This window comes from Orcinus orca, chromosome 13 (assembly GCF_937001465.1).
Source record: "Orcinus orca chromosome 13, mOrcOrc1.1, whole genome shotgun sequence".
Lineage (NCBI taxonomy): Eukaryota > Metazoa > Chordata > Mammalia > Artiodactyla > Delphinidae > Orcinus > Orcinus orca.
This window is the reverse complement of record NC_064571.1, coordinates 7,743,922-7,765,743: the sequence shown is the minus strand read 5'-3', so window position 1 is coordinate 7,765,743 and position 21,822 is coordinate 7,743,922. Positions and strand designations below refer to the sequence as shown.

At 42.7% G+C, this 21,822-nt stretch overlaps 1 protein-coding gene across 7 annotated transcripts in view; it reads right to left on the bottom strand.

The window, feature by feature from the left end:
* Positions 1–21,822, bottom strand: part of CRACDL (CRACD like) — a 121,357-nt gene that overhangs the window by 42,055 nt on the left and 57,480 nt on the right. For 5 of the 7 annotated variants that reach the window (XR_004475660.2, XM_033401831.2, XM_049696205.1 and 2 more), the window contains one exon: positions 3,894–3,973. Coding sequence is in view for 5 of the 7 variants with exons in the window: in XM_033401831.2 (XP_033257722.1) it covers positions 3,894–3,963 (70 nt within the window). In the remaining 2 variants the exon portion in view is untranslated. Of the gene's footprint in view, positions 1–3,893; positions 3,974–19,543; positions 20,162–21,822 lie in introns of those variants that run through there. The other 2 variants (XM_033401830.2, XM_033401833.2) reach the window with 2 other exon arrangements.

The following is a 21,822-nucleotide window of genomic DNA, read 5'->3' as shown; positions in this document are numbered from 1 at the left end:
TTGAGCAGGGATCGAACCCAGGCCCCCTGCATTGGGAGTGTGGAGTCTTAACCACTGGACCCCCAGGGAAGTCCCTGCATCTACATGTTTTGATATATAGTTTCCTTACTATTTGCTTGAAAATATTTTCTAATTTTCATTATAATACCTTTTGGGACCTATAGGTTATTTAGAAAAGTATGTCAATATCCAAGCACTTGGGGGATTTTCTTATCTTTGTTATTGAGTTCTAGCTTAATTGCGCTGTGGCCAGAGAACATACCCTGCGTGATTTGAATCCGTTCAAATTTGTTGAGACTTGCTTTATGGCCTACCGTATATTTGTAAATGTTCCTAGAGCACTTGAATTAATGTATTTTCTTCAATGTTCTATACACCTCGATTAGGACAGGCCTTTTTCTTTTTAATTGTGTTGTCCAAGTACTTTGTCTTTAATTTTTAATACAGCTGTCCTATCAATTAGGTGTATTAAAAATAACCCACTCTGATTGTAGATTTATCGTTATTTAACTGTCAATTTCTACTCCATAAATTTTGACATTATGTTGATAAATGCCATAGAAAGGTAAAATTAATATCTTCCTGGGGAAGTGAACCTACTGTGAAATGACCCTCTTTATTTTTAGGAATGCTTTTTGCCTTAAATTTTATTTTGATTGCTATTGATACAGCTATGCCAGCTTCCCCTGGCCCAGTGTTGCAAGGTTCCTTTTTTTCTATCCCTTTTACCTTCAAGTTTTCTGAATCCTTATATTTAAGAGATACAGAGTTTTAGAAAGCCAATTTGAGCTTTAAACTTCTAACGGGAACAATTAATGTAACTAGCTACTGACCCTTATTCTAATTACTGATATGTTAATAAAAACAAGTCTACCATCTCTGTGGTTTTTCTTAATCTCCTTTCTTGCTGTCTTCCGGACTAACTGACTTTAAAAAATTATTCCATTATCTTTCCACTTCTAGTTTGTAAACTTTGCCTTTTACCTCTGTTCTTTCACGGGTTACCCTAGAAATTATACCCCACATTCTATTAAGGGACAAAACAAGAAAGTTAGAATACTTTAATCCTATGTTTATGCCCTATTGTTTTCATTCTGATCTTTAAAAACCCAAAAGATATTATTCCATGTTCATTTAGATGTGTCTGCTTGTTTCTCATTGTCTTTGCTTATCATTCCTTCCTGTGTCCAAATCCTCCATCAAGGATGATTTTCCTTCCACCCGAAGGGAGATTCCTTTAGAATCTGAGGGTCTCCTGGTGACAAACTCAGTTTTTGTTTACCTGAAAATGCCCTTATTTCTCCTTCATTCCTAAAATATCGTATCCCTAGGTTTAACATTCTAGGTTGGCAGTTATTTTTTCTAAGTTATGCTTTCAGTAATATTAAGACATTATTTCACTGTGTTGTGGCTTCTGTCGTGTGGTCAGGAAGTCAGTTTTTTGTTCCTTCGAAGGTAATCTTTTTTCCTCAGACTAATTTTAAGATTTTTTCATTTTTGTCTTTGGTTTTCTACATTTTCATTCGATGTGGATTTCCTTTTATTTATCCTTTCTGGGATTCATTCAGTTTCTTAAATCTGTGGACTGGGGCGTCTTTTGTGTTTTTTTCCTAAGTCAATTCCAGAAAATTCTCAGCTATTCTCTCCTCTCCTGAGACTGTGCTCAAATGCATGTTACACCCTTTCACTTATCTCTATGCTTCCTGTTCTCTTTCTGTATTTTCCTTCTTTTTACCACTCTGTGATACATTCTGTATACTTTCTTGTGCTCTCTCTCGAGCTGATATAATCTGCTATTAAACTCATCCACTTAATTTTTAATTGTAATAGTTTTACTTATTTCTAAAAAATCCACTTGATTGTTTTTCAAATCTGGTACCTCATTTAAAAGTTGTTTTAAAAATTACATCAGTAAAATTGACTCTTTTTGGTGTATACAGAGTTGAATGATCACCACCAAAATCAAGATACATCATCATTGTGCTGTCTTTTGTAGTCAAACCCTTCCCCTACCTTTAACCCCTGGAGAGCACTGATATCTTCTCTGTTCTTATAGTTTTGCCTTTTCCAGAATGTCATATAGAGTGATTCAGATAGTATGTATCCTCTTGATTCTGGCTTTTCTTCACTTACCACCATGCATTAGAGATTCATCCATGTTGTTACCTCAATCAATAGCTTGTTCCTTATTATTGCTGAGTACTGTTCCATTGTATAGATATAAACAAAGTGGTAAACAAAATGAAAATTGTTATAGGTTTTTGTGTAAACATAAGGTTTCACTTCTCTTAGGTAAATACCTAGGAGTGGGATTGGTGGCTCATAGACTAAGTGTGTATTTAATTTTATAAGAAACTGCTAAAATACTTTCCAAAGTGGCTGTACCATTTGCATTTTCATCAGCCATATATGAGAGTTCCAGTTGCTCTGCATCCTCACCAGCATTTGTTTCTGTTTTTGTTCTGCCATTCTAATAGGTGTATAGCGGTATCTCGGTGTAGTTTTAATTTGCATTAACTAATGACTATTGGTGTTGAGCACTTTTTCATGTGCTTTTTTGCCATCTGTGTATCTTCTTAAGTAAAGCATCTTTAAAAACCTTTTGCCTATTTTTAATTGGGTTGTTAAGTTTTCTTACTGTCGAATTTTGAGTGTTCTTGTCAAATGTGATTTGCAAATATTTTCTCCCAGTCTGTGATTTGACTTTTCATTTTCTTAACAGTGTCTCTTACAGAGCGAAAGTTTTAAATTTTGATAAAGTCCAATTTATTGACTTTTTCTTTTAGGGACTGAGTTGTCATATCTATGAACTCTTATCTAATCCTTGCTCATAAATATTTTCTCCTATATTTTCTTTTAAAGCGTTTATAGTATTACATTTATGACTATGATATATTTTAAATTAATTTTTCTATACTCATTTGAGTTCAAATAAACTTTGAACTCTCAAAGTTCACTTTTTTACATATGAATGTCCAATTGCTTTAGCACCATTTGTTGAAAAGACAATTACCAGCGCATCTACTGAAATGTGACAGAGGAAAAGTAGTCCTAATATGGAATAATAAGGAAAATCTATCTGTAATATATGAAATAAAGTCTCTAATGAAATTAGTATCTGAAGCTAAGAGATAAGAGATAAGCGCTAGGATTTAATATTATTGGAAGCTGTTCCCCTGAACTACCTCAAAGACAATCACTATTAGCACTTTGACTTAAAACAAGAGAGAGAGACGGAGAACTCTGTCACCAAAATAAGGTGAGTAAAAATGGCTGATACGGGAAAAGGCACATGTGGGGAGATTAACGTTTTCTAATGTCAGTTTTACAACTCTATAAAGACATACAGTAAACCAATCGCATAACTGGGTAACTCTTGGAATGCGTTATGAGATGATGATTGATGCGCTTGGAATTTAGCTCAGTAGAAAGTGCAATAAAGGTCTCCTGAAGGAGGATAAAAGCCATAAAAGAGGACTCAAAGGCTCTCCCTTGATATCATTATTTCTTCTGGATGATTAGACCATCCAATACTCTGCCCGACGTCCCGCTGAAACTTTTGGATGTTCCTGGATGATAAATGATTCCATTGCATCTCACTTCCTTTGCTTTCGAGTCAACCAAACTTTGGGACATGTTCACCTCCAGGAAGGAGGAAAATGAGTAATCCACCCCCACCCCCCCTGCCATGTCTGACAGAGAAGCCAAGGAGCACTGCCCCCGGGTGGCCGCCAACAGTCTGGACGTGCTCTCCAGCCACATGTGTCTGAACACACTGTGAACTGAACCCACACTCCACGTAGAGAACCTAAAGCCCTGGCTCTAGCAGCCCCTCTCTCAGCCCTACAACGCAACAAGGGCTCCGCCCAGCACAGGGGAAGTAAGGGCCTTACCTGTGCTGTCCTCCCCAAGGCCTTCCGCGGCCTCCCGAAGCTTAATGTCCATCACCCTCGTGGAAATCATGTCCAGCTCACTAAAATCAGATAGAAAGTCATGTTAGAGGAGCAAGTCTAACAGAAGTTATCAGTGACTGAAATGGTGGTGACTGCCTTTTGCCCATGTCCCTGGCAAAGACAGATTCCAGGTCAGTAGAGGCCAAAAACATGTCCAAGATTAGTAACCACATCAGCATTTATCTAATCACTGACCAGAGCCATTTAATGGAAAATGCTTCACCGATTTACACAATGCAGATTTCATTCCTTTCTTTGAAAAAAAAAATTTTCAGAAATTAGGTTTTTCTCTTGTTCACTGTAGAAAGTTTGGAAGATAGAATGAAAATCACCCATTATCCCACCAACCAAGAATGACTAACTATGGAACGTTTTAATGTATTTCCTTCCAATATCTTTTATGCAAATATTTATGTGCACAAGCACACATGCACTATATTATTAGTAAGACTGAGTTCCTGATTTTCTTATCCCACATCAGTAAAATTCTTGATGTTATTGTAATGGCTACATAATGTTTTGATATTATGCTGTACCATCACTTATTTATATTGTTTCTTTTTTGAACTTTTTATGAAAAATTTCAAACAGATATAAAAGTACAGAGAATGTATAATGAATTTAAAACATGGGGACTCTTGTTCATTTTTACCCCTTCTCCACTCCCCGCTAACTAGGTTATTTCAAAGCAAATCATTCCACATACCAGTATCATTTCATCCATAGGGACTTGCCTTCTCCCCAGATTAAAAATTTCTGACTCTTCATGGAAATCAAATAAATGATTACTGGTCAGTATTCCTGCTACAGAGTATTGAGCTGCGTCCCTGCTTTCCACAACTGACTTTTAAACAGCACATTCTATCCCACACAGACTAACTCCTCATTTCCTTGGAAAGCTATTCCTTATTGGCAATTACTATGAATTCTCTTACTTTAAAAGGGAGCTAAAATATTTAATTAACCAATTAACATTTACCACTTGCACACAGTACGTATGGGAAATGATGGGAAAAATTTAAAAAAAAATTAACAGAGGAAAGAAGATGCAGGTCTTTGCTAGAGCTGGGTCTAATATTTAGGTCTCCTTTAATATTAATGTCAAACTGCCCCATCCCTGACCAGCCAATTCCTTAAAAGGGGAACAAACCTTCATTAGCCTTGCTTCTTGATTCTGATATAATTTGGCTTTACAAAAATGTTGGATCAACAGAATGAAGGAGAGAAACACCACACACACAAATCATCTCAACTGATGCAGAAAAACCATCTGACAAAATTCAACACCCTTTTGTGATAAAAAAAAAAAAGCGCTCAAAAACCTAGAAATAGAGAAAAACTACCTCAGCATAATAAAAGCCATATATAAAAAGTCCACAGCTAACATCATACTCAACACTGAAAAACCTAAAGTTTTTCCTCTAAGATCAGGAACAAGACACTCTCACCACATCTATTCAACACAGCACTGAAGTTCTAGCCAGAGCACATAGGCAAGGAAAATAAATAAAGGGCATCTAAGTTGAAAAGGAGGAAGTAAAATGATCTCTGTTCACATGTGACATGATCTCACATGTAGAAAATCCTAAAGATCCCTGCCACACCACACACACACAGAACTGTTAGAACAAATGAATTCAGCAAAGTTGCAGAACACAAAATGAACACACACTCATCAGTTGTCTCTATAAACTAACAATGAACAATCCCAAAAGGAAATTAAGAAAATAATTCCATTTACAATAGCATCAAAAAGAATAAAGCACTAAGGAATAAATTTAACCAAAGAGACAAAAGACTTATATCCTGCAAACTAGAAAATGTTGATGAAAGATTGAAAATAATGCCAATAAATGGAAAGACATCCCGCGTTCATAGATTGAAAGACTTCTTGTTGTTATGACGTCCATACTACCCAAAGCAATCTACAGATTTAATGCAATCTTTATCAGAATCCCTGATCCCACAGTATCCTGCCGCTTGATGTTACTATAGGGGATGGGGCGGCTACCAGAGGATTTGAAGGAAGAGGCAGTAGAGAAGGAGCAATGCAAGGAGCAAGGAGAGTAAAAGTGGTCAGATTTGGTTAAGAGTCACCAACTACTACCCTGGATACCATCTTCTATGGTTGCCGCTGAGCTAGAAAGGTCAAGTGCTTGAGGTTTCTATCGCTTGAATTTGGAGTTAACAGCTGCAATTACTTATCAAGCATGCAGCATATCATCTGATTGTCTCATTTAATCTCCAAGAACTCTAAGTATTCCCATTCTGGAAATGAGAACATGTATTATGTATCAGGTAAGTTTATTAACTGGCCCAAAGTAGTGAGGCAGAGACACCAACCTATATACCCATACTGACTGCATATGCAGGGTGGGCAGGCACTTATGAGGCCTGGGGATACAGCGATGGATGAGACCAACTTGGTCCCTGCCTCTTGCACGTGCTGACCCAGTGCAGTGGAGCATCCTGAGCTGTCCCCAGAGGGGCTTAAGGGAAGCTGGGAAATCCAAAGGACACCAATCTCCCACGGAAATGGCTCTGCCTGCCAAGCAGCCCCTGTCCAGCATCAGGCCAGGCTCAGAGGCTGAAGGAGCCCCAGGAGACCATCCATGGGGTCTGACAGGGCATCTTAGTCAGCAGGGGGTGGGGGTGGGTTGAGGCTGCCATGATTTATCAGCTAACACTCTAAGAAACCATGAGGTTACCTTCAAAATGTCCACTTCTGCACAGTTTACAAAATGTTCCTTGCCAGGAAGTGCTGAGAACATGCAAGCGTATGTGAGCGTGTGCACAAGCTTCGGAGGTGGGTGTACAGGAGGGCGCCCATCCCGCTGAGTGTGGAGTAGACCCAGGAGCTCAGAAACGCTTCTCCCTGGATTGAACCATGTGGCTGTGATAAAGCCCTGTGCACAGGGCAGAGGGCTCAGGAGCAGGTGGGAGGGTGAGCGGGAGACACCAGAGGATGGCCCGGTCCTCACCTTGCTGGAAGGTACGTGCTCGGCGGGGGCCCAGGAGCAGAAAGCAGCACGAGAGGCCGAGGCTGCTGATGAACTCGCGCTCAGAGGCAAAAGCCACCCCCAGACCAAGGGACGACAAGTCAGCCTCGCCCCACGTGGGAGGTTTGAAAGCCTGCTCACGCTTGAGGTTCCAAACAGCTTCTTACTCGTAGGAGTGCAGTATGATGCGGAGGAAACGGGAAAGACTTGGAAGGGAGGCAGTGCTGGAGCTGAAGCCGCATCCCACCACGTACCAGGGCGGAGCCTCTGTTTCCTGGTTTACAAAATGGGGGCAGTCACACTTTAACGAAATGGGACTGAGAACACAGCACATACAAGCACCCGCTGAGAAGAGCTGTCGCTTTCTGCATCTCGTTTCTCACCATGGGCTCACGCCTCTGCACGATTGCAGACAAGAACACGCATCACCGGCACGCCCTAGGGGCTGGCCATGCTGTCTCACGCAGGCACAGTCTCCTTGGGCAAACGGCTCACTTTGGAGCCACCAGTATCAAAGATGAAGACACCTGGGCTCCTAGATGACCCCTGACCTTCGCAAGGCTCCGCAGCCCGACGGACCGTGAATGAAACTGTTGCCAAGGAACTGACAGAAATATATTCCAGGCCCCGGAGGAGCGCCCTCCACCTGGGACTGCGGGCTGTGCGGATGGAGGACCGTCCCCTGCACTCGAATGCTCCAGGTGCAAACACGCCGCAGCTGTTACAAGGGAACGTCTTCTCTGTTGAGCCCAATAACTTGCCCTGCTGAATACATATTCCCCAACCCGAGCAAAATTGAAGAAAAACCCAGAAGGAGAACCATAATTAGGAAGGCAATGTGGCAAATAACCAGTATCTCCCAGCACCCCTTCTGCTTCTTGCTGTAACTCAAAGTTCAAGTCAAGTGGCCCCAATGTCCCCTCAACCAGCTTCTGCCCTCCACCATCCCACCCCGCTGCTCTGACAGCTCAAGTCCAAGTACAGGAAAACTGGTTCTTTAAACCTGGACCTGAGGGGGCCTCTTCAGGGGCTCTAGTTAACTCAAAAGGGTGCTGAGCCTCCAGACCCCTCTGCACAGCACTCATCAGTGTGCATCTGGGCGCCTAACAGGATTCAGGGGCGTTCTGGATCCAAAGAAGGATCCTTGTGAGCGCTGCCCCACCGCCTCTCTCTGAACCCTAACTCACCAGAGGCTTCTCCCCAGCTTCCAGCAGAATTCCATCATTAGTTGCAGCTTATACTGAAAAATTCTACAGTTTATTCACGTGAAGAATGAGAACAGATTTTAATATGGTATTTTAAAGGTACCCATCCATTACACTTATTTACGCAATGCAAAGAAAAAGATCTGTATCCTGATTACATACCTCTGAGCCCATAATTGTATACAAAAACCTTAGTGTCCACCCCTACAGACCCACTCATTCCACACCACCCTCCAGGCCCTGTCTGCATCTCTGTGGTATTCTGTCTCAGCCCCTGTACCTGTCTTCACAATGCTCACCACAGCTGTCAACAGCAACTTGTTAGGCGTCTGCCGACCACTCCCCTCACTTCCAAGGCTGTGAGCTTCTATGCCTGTCACATCCATTGCTCTCTTACCAGCAGTAAACAATCCAAAAATGAAGTTAAGAAAACAATTCCATTTACAATAGCATACAAAAATAAACTACTCAGGAATAAATTTAACCAAGGAGGCAGAATACTTGTACTCTGAAAACTACAAAACATTGTTGAAATAAATTAAAGAAGACATAAATAAGTGAAAAGCTATCCTGTGTTCACAGATCAGAAACTGAATATGTTTAACACAGCAATACTCCCCAAATTGATACACAGATTCAATGCATTCCCTTATCAAAATCCCAGATGGCTTTTTGCAGAAATTGACAAGTTGATCTGAAATTTCGTATGGAAATACGAAGGGCCCAAAACAATCTTGAAAGAGAAAAACGAAGATGGAGGACTCGCATTTCGCAGTTTCAAAACTGACTACAAGTCCACAGCAATCAAGAATGCATGGTAGGGCTTCCCTGGTGGCGCAGTGGCTGAGAGTCCGCCTGCCGATGCAGGGGATGCGGGTTTGTGCCCCAGTCCGGGAAGATCCCACATGCCATGGAGCGGCCGGGCCCGTGAGCCATGGCCGCTGAGCCTGCACGTCCGGAGACTGTGCTCTGCAACAGGAGAGGCCACAACAGTGAGAGGCCCGCGTACCGCAAAAAAAAAAAAAAAAAAAAAAAAAAGAATGCATGGTACTGGCACAGAGATATACATACAGATTAACAGAATTCAGGGTCCAGAAATAAAATATATTCATGGCCAAAAGATTTTCAACATGGGTGCCAAGACAATTCAATGTGGGAAGAATCAGTCTTTTCAACAAATGCTGGAACAACTGGACATTCACATCCAAAACATAATTTGTACTCCTACCTCACACTATACATAAAAATTACCTCACTGTGAATCATAGACTTAAATGTAAGCGCTAAACCTAGAAAACTCTTTGAAGAAAACATTGGAATAAATTTGTGATCTTGGGTTAGGCAATGATTACTCATATGCAACACCAAAAGGGAAGACAGATAAGCTGGACTTTATCAAATGTATAAACTTTTTGTTTCAAATCTAGTCTATCAAGAAAGTGTAAAGGCAGCTCACAGACTGGGAAAAATATTTGCAAATCATATATCTGCAATATAGGGATTTGTACCCAGAATATATAAATAATTCTTATAACTCAACAATAAAAGACATCCATTTTAAAACAGATGAAGGATTTAAACAGATACTTGTACAAGAAAGGCAAACAAATGGCCAATAAGCATATGAGAAGATGTTCAACATAATTAATCATCAGGAAACTGCAAAGCCAAACCAAAGTGAGATACTACTTCACACTCACTAGAATGGCTCTAATCAGAGAGATAGACAGTCACAAGTGTTTGCAAGGACATGGAGCAATTGGAACGCTAATTCATTGCTGATGAGAATGCAAAATGTTATAGCCACTTTGGAAAACAGTTCCTAAAAAAAAACCCCACAAAACATAAAGATACCATACAGTCTGACAATTCCATTCCTACGTGTTTACCCTAGAGAAATAAACACATATGTCCATGGAAGATTCTAGGGAAACAGTGGAGTAGGAGGCACCAGGAATCTGCCTCCCACTTAGAAAACAACCACACTGGCAGAATCTGTTTAAGGTAACTATTTTGGAGTCCATTTAAGGCTTGCAACTTCCCCTGGAAGGTTGGTATGGAAATTGCAGTTAATTTCAGTCAATTTCAGCTCTTAGCTCAATAGCATCTACTCACCCCCACGCCCTACCCCCCTGCCAGGCAGCCACGAATCTGTTCCTGGAGCAGCTTGCACACAGCTTGAAGGAACCATGGTGGGCAAAAAGGACCCTGCTCTCCAAATACTGGGGATCTGTGCTGTGATTAATGCTTATGACCACAGAGTTGCAGACAAAGAGGTGGGCTGCCGCTATTGCTGCACCTCCCCTTACTGTTGCAAGCCCCTCCCCTTCTAGCTGCACTAACTTCCAGGAGCTTTAAAGGCCTGGGCTGGTGCTTCATGTCTCCTCCCCCACTTCAGTTTTCTCTCTTCCCCTTTTGGGAGCCAGACATTAAGTACTGGGGCATTCAAAAGCAAACTGTATATATGGGACAAATGAGACAGTTACTGTATATGCCCAGGGAAAGGCACAGGCTTAGAAAAGATCTGAGAAGACCTTAAGATTACAGTTTAGGCTGATCCTTGGCACAAACATAAAGCCCAGCAAACCCAGAGGAAGGGGGAGAATCCGATTTCCAGGGTTACCACAGTATTAGATTCAAATGTCCAGTTTTGAATCTGAAAAAGATCTGGTGGCAAATCTACTAGACAAAGACTTTAAAACAACTCTCTTAAAGATGCTCAGAGAACTAAAGATGCAGAGAAAATGAAGCAAATAATGTATGAACAAATAGAAATATCAATAAAAAGATAGAAAACCTTAAAAGGAAGCAAAAAAAAAATCTGGAGCTAAAAATAATAATAATAACTGAAATGAAAGATTCACTAGAGGGTTTCAAAGGCAGATTTCAGCTGGTAGAAGAAAAAATCAGAAATCTTGAAGATAGGACATGGATAAAGTGAACAGAGCATAAGGGACGTGTAAGACACCATCAGTTGGATCAAAATACACTGTAGGAGTCCCAGAAGGAGGAGAGGGGAGAAAGAGGGGCAGAGTGAATATTTGAAAACTTAATGGCCCCAAACTTCCCAAATTTGATGAAAGACATGAATGTAAACATCTAAGGAGCTCAATGAATTGAGATACGTTATAATCAAACTGTTGAAAGCCAAAGATAAAGAATCTTGCAAGCAGCAAGAGAGAAGCAAATCATCACACACAAGGAATCCTCAATAAGATTATCAGCAGGTTTCTCATCAGAAACTCTGGAGGGTAGAAGGCAGGAGGCCAATCTATTCAAAGTGCTAAAAGGAAACAAAATAAGTCAACCGAGAACCCTGTACATGGCAAAGCCATCTTTCAAAAGTAAGGGAGAAATTAAGACATTTCCAGATAAATAAAAGCTGAGGGAGTTTGTTACCACTACACCTGCCCTGTGAGAAATGTTCAAGGGAGTCCTGCAGGTTGGAATGAAAGGGAACTAGACAGTAACTTTACACCATATTTTAAAAATGGATAAAGGATATGTGATATGTATACAGAATGGAATACTTCTCAGCCATAAAAAAGAATGAAACTTTGCCATTTGCAGCAACATGGATGGACCTGGAGGGTATTATGCTTAGTGAAATAAGTCAGATAGAGAAAGACAAATATTGTGTGATACCACCTATATGTGGAATCTAAAAATACAACAAACTAGTGAATGTAACAAAAAAGAAGCAGACTCACAGATACAGAGAACAAATGAGTGGTTACCAGTACAGAAGGGGGGAGGGGCAATATGGGGGTAAGGGATTAAGAGGTACAAGCTATTAGATATGAAATAAGCTACAAGGATATATTGTACACCACAGGGAATATAGCCAATATTTTATAATCAATGGAGTATATAAACTTTAAACATTGTGAACCACTATACTGTACACCTGTAACATAATACTAAAAATCAACTATACTTCAATTAAAAAAAAAACTAACTTAAAAGAGCTCAGTAAAGGTGAATACATGGCAATTATAAAATGGTAACTATATACATGGTAAATACATGGGCAATTATAAAAGCTAGTACAGTTACCCTTGAACAACATGGGTGTGAATTGCCCAGGTCCACTTAAATGTGAATTTTTTCAATAAGTATGTACTACAGTACTACACCATCCATGGCTGGTTGGATTCCTGGATGCAGAGCCACAGATATGAAGGGCCAAGTGTAAAGTTAGACTCGGATTCTGGACTGCGTGGAGGGTTGGTGTCCCTAACACCAACATTGTTCAAGGGTCAACTGTATTACTGTAACAATGGTTTGTGACTCCACTTTTTGTTTTCTACACAATTTAAGAGACTAATACATTTTTAAAAAGCAATTCATCTCCAGCTATAAGGTCCTGCCATCCCCGGAAAAGAGTTAATAAAGCCACTGGAGTACCCATCCATGCTAAAAAAAAAAAAGCAGCAATTAGTTGTCTAAGAGCTAGTATGATTGTAACTTTGGTTTGTGACTTCACATTTTATTTGCTACCTAATTTAAGAGGTTACTGTATTTTTTCAAATTATTAATTTATGTTTCTGCACACACAATGTTTAAAGATGTTATTTAGTGGCATCAACAACTGAAAGCAAGAGGAACAGAGATGTAGAGGAGCAGAGGTTCTGTGTGTCATGGAAGCTAAGCTGGTATAAATCCAAATTAGAGTGTTATAACTTTAGGATGTTAAATGTAATCCCTATGGTAACCACAAAGAAGATTGCTGTAGAACACACACAGAAGGAAACGAGAAAGGAACTTAAAAGTTTCACTACAAAAAAATCAACTAAACACAAGAGAGGACAGTAATGCAGGAAATGAAGGATAGAAAATCTATAAGGCATGGAGAAAACAAATAGCAAAATGACAGAAGCAAGTCTCTCTTTATAAGTTGTAAAAAGGAAGGAAATTCTGTACTCTGCTACCACGTGGATGAACCTTGAGGACGTTATGCTAAGCAAAATAAACCAGTTGCAAAAAGACAAATGCTGAATGATTCCACTACTTGTCTAGAGGAGTCAAAATCATAGAGACAGAAAGCAGAATGGTGGTTGCCAGGGGCTGGGGGAAGGTGGAAGGAGGGGTCGTTTAATGAGTACAGAGTTTCTGTTCTGCAAGATGAAAAGAGTTCTGGAGATGGATGGCGGTGACGGCTGCACAGGACGGAGGTACTTAATACCACTGAACTTTAAAATGGTTAAGATGTTACATTTTATGTACCCTTTAAAATGGTTAAGATGTTACATTTTATGTCATGTGTATTTTACAACAATAAAAAAATGGGGAAAAACGCACACAGAAACGTATACACCAATGTTCAGCATTATTTATAATAATCAGAAAGTAGAAATAGCCCAACAATTGATGGATACATTTAAAATGTGGTACATACATAGGATGGAATATTATTCGGTCGTAAAAAGGAATGATGCGCTGATACGTGCTACAGTATGGATGAACCTTGAACGCATTATGCTAAGTGAAAGAAGCCAGACACAAAGGCCACACACTGAACGATTCCATGCCTACAAAACACCCAGAATAGGCAAGTCCCTCGAGAAAGACGAACAGATTCCTGTTCACCTACGACTGGGGAGGAGAGTGCTGGGGGAGGGAGGCAGAAAGGGAAGTGACAGCTAATGGGCACAAGGTTTCTTTGGGGGAGATGAGTATGTTCTAAAATTAGATTATGTTCATAGTTGCACAACTCTGTAAATATACTAAAACCTATTGACTGCACACTTTCCGGTAGGTAAATTATATGCCAATAAAGCTGCTGGAAAAAAGCGTGACCAGAAAAAAAAGGTGAAATAAAGACACCTTTGGAAAAGACGACATGATACAATGTGTCGCCAGCAATCCCACAGTAAAGCAGATATTAAGGGAAGGAGGATATGATCTCAGATGGAAGCCTGGAGGAATGGAGGGCAGTATATGTGAGCAAACCTAAACGTGGACGAGACTAGCAGGTTGTCTGGATCTCAACCAGACGCCCTGTACACAACTGGCAGGAATGTGCCTGCCCTGCTCTCCCTGACCCACAGGCTTCACTTCCTTCCAGCCCAGGACCTTTACAGACATTGCTCCCTCGGCTTGAATGCTCTTCCCTGTTCTTACACTCCACTTCCTTCTATCAACTCCCACTCGGCCCTCAGGTACCAGCTTCACTTCCACATCACCCCAGGGGTCTGATCTGAGGAGGCTGCACCTCCCATAATGCACAGTGAGAAGCCCTGAACCTTTTGTTCAGAGCGCTCACCAGTTTTCATCACACCTCTGTTTGCACGATTCTGTGATCTGGTTCCCCTTTCTGGATTTAAGCCTGCTTACCTTCCCTATACCTTTAACTAACTTTTCCTTTTCTTGGGGAAAAAGACGAAAATAAACTGGGACTTGACTATTGTTCTCTAGTGAGTCACACCAGGATCTGCCTGTACCTTTTTTTAGAAAAATAAGTTTCACATTACTGAGGCAACGGAATGTGTAAGGCTTGCAAAGTTCCTGTGAGAAATCTCTGCTTGAAAATTGTGCCAGCTTTACTGCCTCATGATAGATACTTTTATCCTCAAGAGCAGAAGGCTTGACCTCTGCTCCCACCCCAAGGTGGCAGGGGCATTGGCAGTGGACCTCTCCACGGTCGTGTCTCCTCGAGGGTGCCAGGGGACCTCCTGCCCTTCAGAGTAGACACCTCGATGTTTCTGTGCAAAACCTGCTCCGTCCACCTGTCGGGAAGGGTAGATCCACTCTGACATAGGGGAGAAAAGAAAGCAAAGAAGTCACCCAGAAATAAACCCACACACCTACGGTCAATTAAACTGTAACAAAGGAGGCAAGAATATACAATGGGGGAAAGACAGTCTCTCTCTTCAGCAAGTGGTGTTGGGAAAGCTGAACAGCTGCATGTAAATCAATGCAGTTAGAACATACCCTCACACCATACAAAAAAATAAACTCAAAATGGCTTAAAGACTTAAATACAAGACATGACACCATAAAACTCCTAGAAGAGAACATAGGCAAAATATTCTGACATAAACCGTACCAATGTTTTCTTAGGTCAGTCTCCAAGGCAACAGAAATAAGAGCAAAGATAAACAAATGGAACCTAATCAAACTTATAAGCTTTTGCACAGCAAAGGAAACCATAAACAAAACGAAAAGACAACCTACGGACTGGGATAAAATATTTGCAAATGATGCAACCAACAAGGGCGTAAGTTCTAAAATATACAAACAGCTCATACAACTCAATAACAGCAACAACAACAAAACAACCCAATCTAAAAATAGGCAGAAGACCTAAATAGACATTTCTCCAAAGAAGACACACAGGTGGCCAATAAGTACAAGAAAAGATGCTCAGCATCGCTAATTACTAGAGAAATGCAAATCAGAACTACAATGGGGTACCACCTCACACCGGTCAGAACGGCCATCGTTACAAAGTCTACAAATAACAAATGCTGGAGAGGATGTGGAGAAAAGGGAACCCTCTTGCACTGCTGGTGGGGATGTAAATTGGTGCAGCCACTGTGGAAAACAGTATGGGGGTTCCTTAAAAACCTAAAATTAGAGTTACCATATGATCCAGCAATCCCACTCCTGGGCATAAATCTGGAGAAAACTATACTTTGAAAAGATACATGCACCCCAGTGTTCACTGCAGCACTCTTTACAATAGCCACGACAGGGAAGCAACCTAAATGTCCACCAACAGATGAATGAATAAAGAAGATGTGGTGTATATATATACAATGGAATATTACTCAGACATAAAAAATGAAATAATGCCATTTGCAGCAACATGGATGGGCCCAGAGATTATCATACTAAGTGAAGTAAGTCAGAAAGAGAAAGACAAATATCATATATCACTTATATGTGCAGATGAACTTATTTATGAAACAGAAACAGACTCACAGACATAGGAAACAAACTTATGGTTACCAAAGGGGAAAGGGGGTGGGGGAGGGATAAATTAGGAGTTTGGGATTAGCAGATACAAACTACTATAAATAAAATAAACAAAGAGGTCCTACTGTATAACACAGGGAACTATATTCAATATCCTATAATAAATCATAATGGAAAAGAATATGAAAAAGTATATACATATATATATATATATATACATATATATATATATAAAAAACTGAATCACTTTGTTGTACACCAGAAACTAACACAACATTGTAAATCAACTATACTTCAATTTTTTAAAAAGTAGCAAGGAAATCGGATGAGTGAAGGGCTGAAAGCCGAGAACTCAGACACTGAGTCACAGCGCTCGGAGGATAGCAGGAGGGAAACAAAGGAACTTACTGGGCGGTCAGTTTCCTATCGACCTATAATTGATTATCTTATTAAAATACTAAAATGTGGCTTGGCCTAGAGAAGTCAGTCATCCCCTATCTGGCTAAGGATGTAAAACTTGAAGACTAACTCCTTGAGAATAGGGACCATGTACCAGCATGGTACTGCCACACAGGAGGTCCTTAATAAAGATTGTTAAATGAATGAATGAGTGAGTGAATGAACCAGAAGCATTTATAACACTTGTTAGAAAGGATTCACCTCCTGATAAAAATGACACAGCATCAACTACCCAATCACTGTTCCCAAGACCACATAGTACTCCAATGTCTTGAGGAGAGACGTCCTTCTAAATCCATGACTTAGCTAAACAATGTCACATTTCTTTAGCCTGAGTTCTTCTTGTCCATTGTCCCCCTTTAGACATCAGGTGCTCTATAACCATGCAGAGCCTTTGGGAGTCAAGGAATATGGATGCAGAGGACGTCTCTGCTCCAGGTGCCTTGCTCCCATTCTCCGGCTTCCCTTCGGCCACAGCTGGGCAGGGACAGTTGGGGCACCCAAAGAGAACAAGGCGGTGGACCACAACTGGCTGGGCTGTTTCTTTGCAGAGAAACAGCAGAGCTTCATTCAAACAAACTTAGTCATCCGCAAGACAAACGGCACAGTTTATAAGCATATAAATAATATCTTATGTAAGATAAACTACACCACTTTTTGAAACTTATGTAACAGTTGATTTTGTGGTAGTTAGAGTCCTTGTGAATGGACACATTGATAAGTTACTCAGCTGGAATGCATATAGCTGGCCAATGCAGCATATACCTATATACCGTGTATACATGTATACACACACACAGGAACCTGTGTTCACGTATGCAGCCTACGTCTACATGAATGCTCCTCAACAAAGCTCATGTCTCAGACTGTGACTCATGACACCTTTCACAGAAATGATGGGAACGTCCATGCACAGGGCTTTACACAGTACAAAGGCCCATGTTCCCGAGGACTCCTCTGGTTGTTGGGTTCCTGTCCCTAGGTAGCAAAAGAAGGAAGTGAGGCTTGGAGGGTGGACAGTCTGTCCAGGTCCCCCAGCATCCCCACACCACCAGATGTCTGCTGCCAAAGGTGCAACATCCGTTTCCCAAGACGGTCCACCCAGCCCAGGTGATGGGCAGATGTGACCACCACTTGGATCAGCAGAGGCTGTCATACTGGAACTTTCCACTTGGTATATGAGACATGCAATTTGTTTACTTATACTTGCAAATGCATTTCAACCACGTCATAGGTCTACTTCCCTCTGTACTATCACGACTGAAGCAAAATGCACCGAGGGCCAAACATTTTCAAAGCACGAGGTCACCTGCAGCAGGGGGTGGTGGCTCTGAAGGTCCACTGGCCTCTGCTCCAAAGGAACTCGGGCAGGTCACTGCCCTCAGCAAATCTGTCAGTTAAGAACAAGCCCTTTGGCATTATGTGAAGTGAAATACGTCAGAGAGAGAAAGACAAACGCTGTATGATCACTTAGATGTAGAGTCTAAAAACTACAACAAACTAGTGAATATAAAAGAAGCAGACTCACAGATAATAGAGAACAAATGAGTGGTTACCAGTGGGGAGAGGGAAGGGGGAGGGGAAATATAGGCAGAGGGGAAATATAGGGGGAGGGGAGTAAGAGGTACAAACTATTAGGTATAAAACAAGCTACAAGGATATACTGTACAACACGGGGAATACAGCCAATATTTTACAATAACTATAAATGGAGTATAACCTTGAAAAATTGTGAATCACTATACTGTACAGCGGTAACTTCTATAATATTGTACAGCAACTATATTTCAATTAAAACATAAATTAAAAGAACAAGCCCTTTGGTGCTGATCTTTAGCTACAGGAGTAATTCTTTTTTTTTTTAACAGTGAAAAGCATACAAATTTATTTATGTTTTACATGGCACAGGAGCCTTTATAAGGAAGTGAAGATCCAAAGAAATGATTAAGCCTGAGTGTTTTTATTCTAGGTTTGATGAAGAGTAGAAAGTTGTGGGAAAAAATGATAGGAGACATAAAGGATATGAGCTAAGGATAGTAAACTGGGTGAAACAGCAACCCTGTGCTTTCAGGTTCCTCTCAGTATCCCCCCATCTTTGGAGATAAGGATGCTCCTTTCCTCCAAGTATCAGGTGGACACCTCTCACATGAGAGTCTTATGACCTGCTACAGGGTAGAAAGGGAAGCGAGCCCTTCCTATACCTGCCATTTCTCAGATTCCTTCAACTTAAAATAATTATTCTGTCAAAGTGGCATATTTTGGGGTGACATATCCTGATTCCCTTTACTTTCTTTTTTTTTTTAACATCTTTATTGGAGTATAACTGCTTTACAATGGTGTGTTAGTTTCTGCTTTGTAACAAAGTGAATCAGCTGTACATATACATATATCCCCATATCCCCTCCCTCTTGCGTCTCCCTCTCACCCTCCCTATCCCACCCCTCTAGGTGGTCACAAAGCATGGAGCTGATCTCCCTGTGCTATGGGGCTGCTTCCCACTAGCTATCGATTTTACATTTGGTAGCGTATATATCACTCTCTCACTTCGTCCCAGTGAGCTACAGGAATAATTCTAATGGTCTTTCACTTTGTCCTCCGCTGTCTACTCTCCACCCGAAGTACACAGACTGCGCCATGTGGATCCAACTTACAGGCATGGGCTGTTCAGAGGAAAATGCTCTCCCAGCCCTCTGCCCCTCTCCTTCTCCCTTCCTTTCACTCCCCACCCTCTCACCTTAGCCCTCTGCTCCCTGTGTCCCTCTCTTTCAATATATGCATGTGTCACAAAGAAAATAAAGAAAATCATTATTTTGTCCCGGAATTCACACAATTCAAGGAACTATATCATATACATAATGACGTCTGTAAGGAAAAAGGTCATACACGACAACAGATGCTGAAAGTCAATTCTTGGACCCCTGGGGCTGGGGGTCGTGGCCGGGCCTCCCCCCGCTCCGCCCCTCCGCCTCCCCCCACCACCACCACCTCTCGGCTCTCAGAGGCCCACCTGGGCTCAGGCTTGAGACACTGGTAAAAGGCAGCCATCTTCGTGAACGTGGAGGGGGCCTCCGGCACTTTCATCCTCTGGGAGAACAGAGGGCCTTCCCTGTCTTCCCCAAAGGGGCTTGGGGCCCTCGGGACACCCCTGGGTGCTGATCAAGAGCTTCGTCCCCGTCTCCGGAGCAGCACCCCCGGGCCCCGAGGGCTTCGGCCAACTCCTGCGGCCCCGCGGGTCCCCCGGCAGGTGTGCAGCCAGGGCAGTGGACGCTCAGACACACACGCACTTCCTCCTTCCCTCCAAACACGTGGACGCCCAGGGTGGGGCCGGAGCCGCCACCCGCCTCCCTCTGAGCGGAGTCGCTGCCCAACTGCTGAGGGTGGAAAGTGACAAGCCCGGGCTCCGTCTTCCTGCGCTCCCAGCAGAGGCGGGCAAAGGGCACTGATTGCCCCATGCAGCCGAGCAAGGGCTCAGGGCCCCGGGGGCACATCCAACCCCTGCACGTGTGTTCCCTTGCGCTGGCTTTCTCCTTATTCCTTCTTCAAGGGCCAGCATGTTGCCGCGGGTCCTGGATGTGTTTTGTGAACTGCCTTCCTGGGACCTTCCAAAGGCTCCTCCTTTCAGTCAGGCACCTGCTCAGCAGCTCGCTGTGGCAAGGACAGAGTTCCAGCACTCCCTGCTGGAGACCACACCTGGCAGGTGCGCAGACCACGCCCCCCGCCGGAGAGAAATCACCAGGGGCAGCCCACAAAAAGCCGCCTCCCTGATGACTGGCAGCTGCCACTTCAAAATAATAGACTCCTGCCGTCCAGCATCGCAACTCCACCTGAGTTCGTCCAAGGTCTAAAGGCTGCTAACCTGCACAGTCAGCAGTTTCCAGGCAACGTCTGGAGGGTTGACAGAAGGCTCTGGATGACAAGCATGAGTCTGTATTACTAAAACCAAGGAGCAGCAGGCAGCCAGGGTGACTCCTGGAGATGGTTCTTAGAAACCATCTTAGAAAAAGTCCTAGCTTCCTCTTCTGTTTTCCAAAATGCATCCATATATATAAAGTTCTGGTCAAATGGTTTATAATTTAAATAATAAAGCATAACCAGTGTATCTGATGGTGAACAAAGAAAGCAGTGAGTTTAGCGAACTTGGAAAATGACCCCTGAGTGCTTTTTGACGGCAGCCTACATCCACTTGCCCTTGTATGCTTTAGAGTCTAAATATTTGCTGCCTGAATGCTGCTAACAGAACAGCCTTCTCCGGGGAGAAAGACAACGGGCGGGCAGGGGGTTCCCATCTCCCGTGAGGTGATCCAGAGGCAGAGTGGACCACTGTAGGTTCAGGGACGGGCCTCAGCCTCGGGGCGGATGTCTCTAAAGAGTGGTCCCAGCCAACACTCCTCTCTCCCCAGAGGCCAAAGCCAACAGACCCACAGCTGCAACTCACCCCACCAGAGGCCGGCTCAGCAGCCAGCGGCGTTGAACTTGGAGCCACCCTGCCACTTGCTACGGCCGGCTCTGCTCTGGGCCTGGTCAGCACTCCCTGCCAGTCCAGGGCGGTGCCCAGCTCAAGACAACACCCTTCAGACTGACACAACACCACAAGGGGATGCGGCGTCGCATCTTGGGGTCACACTGAAGGCCCCAGGGACCGAGAGGGACCCTGAAGACCAGGGACGGCCCTGCCACCACCCGCTCACGCGCACATGCCTTCTCACCGTCCCTCTACCACGTCCCAGCGTGCTCCCCATGGCACGGCACACCGTTCGCACGTCTTAAATCTCTGCTCAATGTTATGAAAAAATTTCAGGAATTTCCTCTCTTTGATGCTTTCTTTGCCCTTCTTTGCCGTGCCGAAGCCATACATCCCTCAGGACATGGGAGAACCAAACGAAAAGGCCAGTGACACCCCTGGTGCATTCCTATTACAATGCAATTTATCACCTGCAACAGAAAATCTTTTCTGAAAGAAAATCAAAAGGCTTTGCGATAGGACCTCCTCAGGCCTTTGGTCTCGTTTTATTCAGAGGGAAGAGAATGAAGCAGGTACCAGGTCCACGATGGTCTATATTCTCTCTCACTCAGTGCTCACAACCAGCTCTGAATTAAATGGCACATCTCCTTTCTGCAGGTGAGAAGACAGAGGATCAGAGAAGTTAAGCAAACGGTCCAAGATCACTGAGCCGGCGTAAGTGGAAAATCTGACGCTCAAATCAAGGCCTGTACCTTGCCAGCTGTGAGCTCTTCCCCACGAGGGCAGCTGCCTACTAAGAAGCCCTGGTCAAGATTTCAGGTGAC